The sequence below is a fragment of the Chenopodium album genome, chromosome 20, assembly GCF_948465745.1.
Source record: "Chenopodium album chromosome 20, dcCheAlbu1.1, whole genome shotgun sequence".
NCBI classification, from domain to species: domain Eukaryota; kingdom Viridiplantae; phylum Streptophyta; class Magnoliopsida; order Caryophyllales; family Amaranthaceae; genus Chenopodium; species Chenopodium album.
Genome location: NC_137853.1, coordinates 10,929,296 through 10,940,737, shown reverse-complemented (window position 1 = coordinate 10,940,737; position 11,442 = coordinate 10,929,296). Strand labels below are relative to the sequence as shown.

The 11,442-nt window shown below is 37.8% G+C and overlaps 1 protein-coding gene and 1 non-coding gene across 2 annotated transcripts; one reads left to right on the top strand and one right to left on the bottom strand.

The window, feature by feature from the left end:
* Nucleotides 1–502: 502 nt before the first annotated feature.
* LOC145598912 (uncharacterized) lies at nt 503–4,420 on the bottom strand. Its single transcript, XM_081655314.1, has 2 exons — nt 2,675–4,420; nt 503–831 (listed from the first exon to the last, which is right to left on the bottom strand). Exon 1 carries the CDS (start codon nt 3,956–3,958, stop codon nt 2,681–2,683), a length of 1,278 nt encoding a protein of 425 aa, XP_081511440.1. The 5' UTR covers nt 3,959–4,420; the 3' UTR covers nt 503–831; nt 2,675–2,680.
* A 5,331-nt stretch (nt 4,421–9,751) lies between these two features.
* Nucleotides 9,752–9,858, top strand: LOC145599870 (small nucleolar RNA R71). Its single transcript, XR_014104125.1, has one exon. It is a non-coding gene; the product is annotated as a small nucleolar RNA R71 (small nucleolar RNA).
* Nucleotides 9,859–11,442: the final 1,584 nt, after the last annotated feature.

The window sequence follows — 11,442 nt, the reverse complement described above, 5'->3', positions numbered from 1 at the left end:
ATTAAAGACCTTGAGCACATTACTCTAACTTCCTAATCCTCCGTTCAACTACTCCCGTGATGAACTTCAAACCCTTAATTGATTTATTCAAACCCGTCAAAACCCAACTCCCGTTGTGATTAAAATAATGGATTAATAACAATACTAATTATCCCTAATCTAATATTGGCATGAGCACAATCAATTAAGCATATCAATTGCAATTATCATTAAAGAATTTAAAGAATTAAATCATGCATTAATCATATTCGGGTTCCGCTAGATCTTGGAATAAGGAAACTACTCACACATATTAATGAAAACAATAATGATAATCAATAAAGAAAACATAATTAACAATAATAAAATAAGAGAATTGAGAGAAGAAATCAATACTTGGAATTAATTATGAAATCTTGAATCTTGAAAGCAAAACCCTAGAAAATAATATGGAAGAACGTAAAACCCAAAAAGAAGTCTAAAAATAATATCTCAAAAATGAATAAAAGTGATAAAATAAAAGATTATCTAAAACCTATTTATATCCTAGCATAAAACTAGGTATTTTTATCTAAATAGGACTCTCAAACGCCACCAAAACGAGCTGCCGCAAGTGGGTTGTGGCACGAAGAAAACCGCCACAACCAGGCTGTGGAACGGGCTGTCCTTGCCTCTCCCTTGCTCCAATATCAACGCCCACAACCAGGTTGTGGCCAAGAGATTGCACGCCACAACTAAGTTGTGGAGCACGCTGCCACAATGCTCCATTGATGCTCCATTGGTGCTAGAAACGCTCCATATAAAGAAATTTCTCGCAATTAAAATAAATTCCACGCAAATCGAGCCCTATTCCTATAAAAACAAAAGCAAACAAACCGAGAAGAGCAATATCGAAATAGGAAGAATAATAGCTCAAAAAGATTAGGAAAATGAAGAAAACACAATAAAATATGACCAAATATCACATATAAAATCATGTATAATATCGTGTTATCAAATTCCCTCAAGCTAAACCTTTGCTCGTCCTCGAGTAAAGCAATGAATAAATAAATCAATACTTCACCCCAAAAATAATCAAAATCAAGAACAACCAATTCAAGGTAAATCTAACAAATATGCTTCAAAATCAACCAATCTCATCCATCCAATCACTCATCCTCCCTAACAATTGTCAAATAGAGCAAACCACAAGAGCATATAGAATTCAAGACTAGTGCTCACACACTTGACTCTCATTTATGTGGCGAGTAAAAGATGTACTCGATCGCTCTCCATCCCAACCCCATCATGTGAACGATGCCCTCCCAACTCACGCACTCGTGTGTTTAAAAAGACATACACTCAACCTAATAGTCGACTCGGAATATGTCAAGTCATTTCTTGCATTGATAAGTAACTACTTTCACATTCACACAACTCTATGCACAAAGGTCGGAAGGTCTTTAAAGCTTGTAATGTAAGGTTAGGGTAATGGGTAGGAAATATTTGGGAAAATGTGAGAGAAAAGCTATGCTAAAAGGGAGCCAAATCCTAACAAAATCAAAGTCAAAAATAAATAATGACCAATCATCTCCAACATATTCAACTCCACCAAAAATCCACCAAATATAACTCCAAGCATATCAAACAATCCCAACACTTACAAATTTCACTCATAAAAATATAATAATGTAACACTTGAGCGAATAACAAACTTTAACTCTCAAATTTGAAATTTTTCATTGAAACTCAAATTTTTTCTTACTTTCTTTTGACCAACCTTCACTTAGAACATTTGAACATATGACAATTTTTTTTCTTTTTTTTTTCTTTTCTTTTGAAGTTCACTCTTTTTGTCATTTTTTCACTTTTTTTTCTTGAACTTCATTTTTTTTTCATATCATCATACTTTATTTTTTCTCAAAATATTTAACTTCCATAATCATCAAAAATAAACCACAATCAAGAATAAACAACTTCTCATAACCACCCAAATTGTGCAAATAATAAGCACACTACAAACTCCCTCACCTCACTCACTAATAGCTCCCCCAAGCTAAGCTTGGGACTAGTAACCAATGGGGCAAAATCGGCTTGTAATGTAGCTATAAACAACAAAAAGTCAAGGCAACAACATGGGTAGCAAGAAGGGAACAAATGTATCTAATATCATCTAAAGGCTACCTAAAGAACAAATGCCTTCGTCCTCCACACGTGCATAATAATGAGTCATGAAACACTACTCATAGTTGCAAACCAATACTCAAATTCATTGACATACCAGGAACTAACACACATTCCTCACCAAATCAACTAGTCAAGCACTATATTCACAAGCAGTTGGGCAAAATTGACGCATGTTAAGGCATCCAAGCAATCAAATATCAAATCATGGCTAACTTATCCACAATACTCATCATCATATACCAAGAATCAAAACATTTAAGTATGGGGCACAGGGAAGCATGATTTATCATTCATTGGAACGTATTTTTGTATTTTTTTTTTTAATTTTTCTAATTTTTTTTTATTTTTTTTTTTATTTTTCAAAGCGGTAAAACTATACTAGAAAGCAATAGAAAGCAATAAATCTATACTAAACCTAAGAAAGCAAAGCAATAAATCTATACTAAACCTCCTCCCACACTTGAATATTGCAACGTCCACAATGCAATAATATGACATAAATAAAATAGGGGGTAAAAAAAATACTCACAAAGCTTCATTGAGGAGGGAAATGAGGAAGATTTTGAGATCCTCCTGATTGAATCCAACTGCTCAAGGTACCAAGAAAAGTGGATATTGACACCAATTGCTCTTTAATCTCTCTTTGCTCATTATTGATCTTATCAATTGAAGTAAGGATATCTGTGAGAACCTTCTCTGTCAATGTAGAGGATGAACTAGAGACATATGGTGCAGGCACTGGCTCAGAAAGAATTTGAGTCCGAGTTCGAGGATGAACACCATCAAATGACCAGTTAGCCTTATCACGTAAAGATAATGTCTCTCTAGGGGGTAATTCGTCTTCATCATTTTGAATACACCAAAGAGTGGTGCCATCTTTCTTGCGAATCCAACCCATTAACGAACATGCAGGGATGTCTATGCAATCGGTTCCCTCAATGGATTCTTCCTTCATAAGATGCTCCTTGCGTCCCAAATGAAGAGCAATAGGAGTTATGAGACCACCAAGAACAATTGCTCCCATTTTGGTAGTGGTGTTTGCCAACTCTTTCATCTGCTTGATGAGGAATGCACCTGTGTCAATGGGTTGAGCATGAAGCATTTGATATATCATGAATAATTCATCCTTTCGAGCCTTGCTCCCTTCTTGACGACCGAATACAGTGTTAGCTAATAACCTTTGGACATATCTAAGCGCTGGATGGCGAATATGATTCGCTGGGCTCATCTTTGAATCGTATGTACTCTCACCGGTTAATAGCTGCCAAACAGGATTTGCAGACCAACGTAGGGGAGTTCGTCTCGGGCCACCAGGGGGTAACCCAAGCACCTCATTAAACCTTGCCAAAGTCCAAGTATGCTCTTCATTGTACAATTGAAAACTAATAGACCCTTCACCGCAACTTGGTTCTGAGTAAGTAACTGCCTTCAAGGAGCTTAAAAACTCTAAGGTGACTCTTTTATATGTTGGATATTTATGCATGAGAAAATTACCCCACCCAACATTAGAGAAAAGCCAATGAACATCATCTTCAATATTTAGAGTTTTTAAGGCATCAACATCACAGAAACGAGTTGCAGTTACTCCTCTCTCAAACAATCTCTCATATTTCGCCTTATGCTCTTCATCACGAAATTTAATGTCATAGTATTCAACCACCACTTTCTCCTTAGTCTTGGTCGATGACACCTTATCCTTAGTAATGGAGGATTTCTTCTTGGATGATGAACCTTTCTTTATAGAAGGTGACCTTGCCTTAAGAGTGGAGTTATTAGTGCCGTTCTTTTGTCGAACACTTGAAGTACGTGCCATTAGGAAATCTTAGTCTCACGGAAAGAAACAAATTATAATCCACAACCTTAAGCACGGATATACAAGCCGAAATTGCAATCAAGAAAGTCGGGAATTTAAAGCAACCGAACTCAATATAATCAATCCTATGATTACAACAAATTTAGTCAAAAATACCCAAGAGTTTTTTCGCCTAAATTACCAGCAGTGACAAGGGATAAAAGTCGAGAAACATTCGGTCAAAACAGAGGATTGAGGTCTATATACCTGCCGTGATTTTTACCTTCAATCTGCCACAAAATCAAGCAAGAAAACCACCAGTAGTTCGCATAAATGTGAGATAACTGAGGAATGGCGAGTGGAATCAAGAATCGGCACGATAACAGCCGGAATTTCAGAAAATTTCGAACCCAGTAGTGTGATTTCCAATCAAGAACAGAGCGGAGATCGAAGGGGTTTGCTTTTCGATCAAGAACATGGCGGAGGTTGAAAGGGTTTGCTTTCCCTGTAAGTTTCCTTCTTGCCTTGCGTTTATGCTTCTTCTCCCTTTTCTTTTTATTTATCTCTTTTTTTTTTATCTTTTATCTTTTTTTTTTTTTTTGGAAATCAAAACTGATGTGAATAACAGTGCACTCCGCAGCCTAATTGCGGTATTTTGGTGTTACCCGCAGTTCGGTTGCGGAGTAAACTGTTATTGTTGCTTGACTTGCTTCTTAATAAACGGGAGTGAGATAAACCGTGGCATGACTGCGGCAAAGGTGGGTATACCGCGACCCGACTGCAGAGTAGTCTGGAATGTCACACTTTAGCCTCCACTATGCGTGCTTCTTCCTCCTGTGGTGGGATATTGCAGATCGTGTGATGGTTGTGGAGCTTCCTGTGAATACTTGCTTTGAGTAGTTTGGTCCACCTGCATTCCACTTAATTGCATAAGAAAACAAGAGAGGTTAGGTACTGAGTGAATTAAAGGAGCTAAATAATAAAACTACCTAACCTACTAAAGACAAAATAAGGTAAAAACAAAAACTAAAACAATACTCCAAAATATAAAAGCACTAACTAGACTACTACTGCATAAAGACTAACGCACTAAGGAAAAAAGAAAAAAAATAAATAAAATAAATAAAATAAACAAATAAAAACAGTAAAAAAAACGAAACTAAGTACTAAAAAAAAAAAAAAAAAACTACTCCATAATAAAATGAAAAGAATAATAAAAAAAAAAAAAAAATAATAGTAAAAAAAAAAAAAAAAAACTTAAGAGTAGGAAAATTTGGGTTGCCTCCCAAAAGCGCTTATTTATAAGGTCTTAAGCTCAACCTCCTTTTTGCTCATTTGTCTTGTGATGGTGTCGAGAGTGTGATGTCCACTCTTTTGTCAATTGGATCACCTACTCGATAGTGCTTCACTCTTTGGCCATTCACCTTAAAAGTACCCCCATTTTTATTCCATAGTTCAATAGTACCATAGGGGTAGACTTTACAAACCTTGAATGGACCCGACCACCTAGAGCGAAGCTTACCGGAATATAGTTTCAATCTAGAGTTGAATAAAAGGACTTGATCTCCTTCCTTAAATTCTCTTCTCACAAGACCAATCCTTAACCGACCAATCCTTCCTTGTCCTAGCGACTGTTTTCTCTAATATAGATTTTATTTCTCGGTTGGACACCTCAACTTGACCGCTAGTTTGTGGATGATAGCCAATTCCAACCCTGTGTTGCACTCCATACTTTTTCAACATTGCTTCAAACCGATTCTCCAAGAAATGTGTTACCCTGTCACTAATTAACACACGTGGTAAACCAAAACGAGGAAAGATAACTTTCTTAAAGAACTTACTTACCACCCGAGCATCATTGGTTGGAGTAGCAATTGCTTCAACCCACTTTGAGACATAGTCAACGGCTACTAGAATATATCGATTACCATAGGAAGAAGGGAATGGTCCCATGAAATCTATCCCCCACACGTCAAACAACTCGACCTCGAGTATGTTATTGAGTGGCATCTCGTGCTTCCTTGAAATAGTGTCGGTCCGTTGACAACGGTCACATGCCTTAACATATGCATAGACGTCCTTGAACAAAGTTGGCCAATAGAAACCACATTGTAAAATCTTCACGGCCGTTTTTGTAGGACCTGCATGTCCACCACATGGTAAGTCATGGCAATGAGAAATAATATGGTTTACCTCACCTTCTGGGACACATCTTCTAATCATTGCATCTGCACATAATTTGTATAAGAATGGATCCTCCCAAAAATGTCTCTTTGCCTCATAAAAGAATTTCTTCTTTTGTTGAGATGAGTAGCCATGAGGCAATGTACCTGTGGACAAAAAATTAGCTAAATCAGCATACCAAGGTGATTCAATTTGAGAAAGTGCTAATAAATGTTCATCAGGGAAAGAATCATCAATGGGGAGGTCATCTCCATCCCCTTTATCAAGAAGGAGGCGAGAAAGATGGTCTACAACGACATTCTCAGTCCCTTTCGTGTCCCTTATCTCGATGTCATAATCTTGCAACAGAAGGACCCATCGAATCAACCGCGGCTTGGCGTGACTCTTAGTCATCAAATATTTCAATGCAGCGTGATCTGTGTGGATTATCACCTTTGAACCAACAAGGTATGAGTTAAACTTCTCTATTGCATAAATTACTGCTAGCATCTCTTTTTCAGTTGTGGCATAATTCATTTGAGCAGAATCAAGAGTTTAACTAGAGTAATAAATAGCGTGAAGTTTTCTATCATTCCGTTGCCCCAAGACGGCCCCTATCGCATAGTCACTAGCATCACACATAATCTCAAATGGTAAGGTCCAATCCGGGGGTCGCATAACGGGAGTGGAGATCAAAGCTTCCTTCAACCTGTTAAAAGCCTCAAGACAAGCATCAGTAAATACAAATGAGGCATCTTTGGCCAAAAGCTCAGTTAGAGGTCTAGCGATTTTTGAAAAATCTTTAATAAATCGCCTATAAAATCCTGCATGACCAAGAAAGCTTCGAATTCCTTTTACAGAGTTAGGAGGGGGTAATCGCTCAATGACCTCTATCTTTGCTTTATCAACCTCAATACCCTTATTTGACACCACATGGCCTAGAACGACTCCTTGTTGTACCATAAAATGGCATTTTTCCCAGTTTAGAATTAAATTGACTTCTTTACATCTATGGAGCACCTTTTCCAAATTTTCAAGACATACATCAAAAGATGTTCCATAGACAGAGAAGTCATCCATAAAAACTTCCATTGAATTTTCAATAAGACCTGAGAAAATTGTCGTCATACAACGTTGGAACGTGGCTGGAGCATTACATAATCCAAATGGCATTCTTCGATAGGCGAAGGTGCCATAGGGACATGTGAAAGTAGTCTTTTCCTGATCACATGGACGAATGGGAATTTGAAAGAAGCCAGAATATCCGTCCAAGTAGCAGAAAAAGGAATGCTTAGCCAAACGTTCAAGCATCTGATCAATAAAGGGAAGGGGGAAATGGTCCTTCCGGGTGGCCTTATTCAATCTCCTGTAATCAATACACATTCGCCACCCTGTAACAGTTCTGGTGGCAATTGGCTCACCCTTGTCATTCTTAACAACGGTCATACCTCCTTTCTTAGGGACTACTTGTACAGGGCTAACCCACTTACTATCTGAGATAGGGTAAATTATTCCTGCAGCAAGCAATTTAAGAACCTCTTTTTTAACTACCTCCATCATATTTGGATTAAGTCGTCTTTGAGGTTCTACAGAGGAGGCATGATCGTCCTCAAGAATTATCGTATGCTCACAAAAAGATGGGTTAATACCCTTAATATCATCAATGGTGTACCAATAACACTTTTATATTTTCTCAAAACAGTGAGCAATTGCTCTAATTTTGTGTCATTAAGCTCAGCATTAACAATAACAGGATATGTATTATGAGAACCAAGGTATGTATATTTAAGAGTAGAGGGAACGGGTTTCAACTCTACCTCGGGAGGCGTAGTACTCTCCCCAACACTCGATACACTTAGGATTTCCTTCACTGAAGCTGTGATTGGTTTAGCTTTTGCTTCCTCAAGTAGCCTCGTGTACTCCCTTGTTTCCCAATCTTCATCATTGACACTCCCCACCAACACCGTTTCAAGTGCATCATCCGTTTTAATAAAGGGAAGTTGCTCACGTTCTAAATCATCAAGAACATCCACTTGGCAAATAGTCTCTCCCATGGAAGGAGTTCCCATAGCATTCAAGAGTGAATACTCAATTTTCTCGTCTCCCACCTCAAAAGTGATTTTTCCATTCTTCATATCAATGATTGCACCTGCAGTGGCTAAGAATGGTCTACCAAGTATAATGGGGACATGTGCATCCTCCTCCATCTCCATCACAACGAAATCGCATGGGATAAAGAATTTTCCCACGCGAAGAGGAACATCTTCAAGTATACCCAAAGGAAACTTCACCGACCTATCCGCAAGTTGTAGAGACATGCGCATAGGCTTTAATTCACCCATTTGAAGTTTCTTGCAAATAGAAAGCGGCATGAGACTCACACTTGCACCAAGATCACATAATGCCTTATTGATCTCTATATCCCCGAGCTTCACTGGAATTGAGTAGCTACCCGGATCACCTAATTTCTTAGGAAGTGTATTTTGCAAAATAGCACTACACTCTGCATTCAACGCAACAGTAGCATTCTCCTCTAGCTTCTTCTTGTTAGAGAGCATATCCTTCAAAAATTTTGCATAAGATGGCATCTCGGATATTACATCTAAAAATGGAATGTTGATGTGAAGCTTCTTCAAAATATCAAGAAATTTTCCATACTTCTTCTCTAACTTAGCTTGAGCCAATCTTTGTGGGACAGGAACTTGTGGCACATATGGATCAAGTGGTGGTGGAGTCGATGTCCTTGGTTCCTTCTCAACCGCACTACTATCATTCACCTTCTCATTTGTGACTACCTCTTCGACAACCTTCTGTGATGGCTCCCTTACGGGAGGATCTTCCAACTACTTTCCACTCCTCAAAGTTATGGCATGCATGTGCCCTTTTTGTGGTTGCTCTGTTTGACCTGGAAAGGTGTTTGGAGTCTTCATAATTTGGCCAACTTGGTGAGCAAGTTAACTTACTTGATTTTCCATGAGCTTACCTTGAGCTTGCAACTGTTGGATGGAACTTTTGGTGGTAGAGATAAACTCCTCCATCATAAGCTCATAGTTGGATTTTTGTGGGGGTGGTTGCAAAGGTTGTATAGGTTGTTGGACTAGAGGTGGTCTTTCTTGGAAACCAGGTGGTGGTGCATTATAGTTGTTATTTCGAGGTGGTGGTGGATTTTGTTGAGCTTGGGTATTCTTGTAAGAAAAGTTTGGATGATGTTTCCAACCTTCATTATATGTGTTTGAATGTGGGTCATATGGCCTTTTGGGATTCGAAGTGTAAAATGCATTGGCTTCCTCAATCGACATCTCATTAGTGTTTTGTGCACACTCAGGTGCAATGTGACCTTGTACATTACACATTTGACAAGTTTCAGATGAGCCAGAAGAAGATCCTGCTTGAAGCTTGTCGACCTTAATTGTCAACGCCTGCACAGAACTAGTTAAAAGGGTTAGAGCATCAACATCATGCATACCTCCCTTTTTAGCATTGCGTCGTCCTCCTGGATGGTAGTTGTCATTTGCCGCCATCTTCTCAATCAACTCTTTCGCCTCAGTAGGATTCTTTGTCATGATAGAACCACCAGACGCAGCATCAATATATATGCGAAATTCATGGGTCAAACCATTGTAGAATGTCTGGATTAGCATCCACTCAGGAATACCATGGTGAGGACACTGTCTCTGTAGTCGCTTAAATCTTCTCCAAGCTTCATATAGAGACTCATCATCAGATTGATGAAAGGTAGCAAGCTCGTTCCTTAGTCTCGCAGTTTTCTCTTGCCCCAAAAATTTAACTAGAAAGGCCTTGGCAAGCTTATCCCATGTATCAAAAGAACCAGTACCTTCATCTCGTAACCATTCCTTCGCCCTATCCCGTAGTGAGAAAGGAAAAAGGCGAAGTCTAATAGCATCATCAGTAACACCGTTGAGCTTCATAGTATCACATTTCTCCAAGAAACTGTCTATATGAGTTACAGGACAATCATTCGGTGAACCCGCAAAAGAATCATTGGAAATGAACTGTATAAACTGAGGCTTCAATTCGAAACTCTAAGCAGTGACCGGTGGTCTGACAATACTAAAAAGAAGTCCAGTTGTTGTATCAGGAATTCCATACTCTAAAAGAGATTTATTTCCTGGATCGCCCATGTCTCTTTTGTTTTGATTCTTCTTTCTTCTTCTACCTCATCGTCTCCTTGTAGTTGCTTCGATTTCAGAATCAAGTGGTGTAAGATCGTCTGACCCTGAACGTCGAGTTTGCATGCAACAAAGAACTAGAAGCAAAGAAATCAAAAATACAAGAGACAATAGCCGAAGCAACAAATAAAGCTTAGTAAAAACGAATCACAAGTAACTAGTATAAAACCGTTAGTCCCCGGCAACGGCGCCAAAATTTGATAGGCGTGTCGCGTACCTAACAAAAATAACCTAACAAGACCACTACTATGTAGATAGGCAAGCAAGGGTCGGATCCCAAGAGACTATGGTCCAACTAATTATATAGACTCAAGCAATTACTAAGTAAGTAAACAATTCAAATAAATGAGAATCAATAACTAAAGAACTAATTAAAACGATTAAACTAAATAATATGATAAATCAATGCTAAAAACATCCAAGATCAAGCATCACCACGAATACAATTAATGCAATAGTCGGTCTACCCCTAACATATAATTCAATTGATTAATGAGGAAAAGTAATCCCTATATAATACCAATGGTCTCTCCCGAGTTATCAATGGCTTCTCTAATCACAATCAAGCCTACTTCCGTGGAATCATGCAAATTAAAGACCTTGAGCACATTACTCTAACTTCCTAATCCTCCGTTCAACTACTCCCGTGATGAACTTCAAACCCTTAATTGATTTATTCAAACCCGTCAAAACCCAACTCCCGTTGTGATTAAAATAATGGATTAATAACAATACTAATTATCCCTAATCTAATATTGGCATGAGCACAATCAATTAAGCATATCAATTGCAATTATCATTAAAGAATTTAAAGAATTAAATCATGCATTAATCATATTCGGGTTCCGCTAGATCTTGGAATAAGGAAACTACTCACACATATTAATGAAAACAATAATGATAATCAATAAAGAAAACATAATTAACAATAATAAAATAAGAGAATTGAGAGAAGAAATCAATACTTGGAATTAATTATGAAATCTTGAATCTTGAAAGCAAAACCCTAGAAAATAATATGGAAGAACGTAAAACCCAAAAAGAAGTCTAAAAATAATATCTCAAAAATGAATAAAAGTGATAAAATAAAAGATTATCTAAAACCTATTTATATCCTAGCATAAAACTAGGTATTTTTATCTAAATAGGACT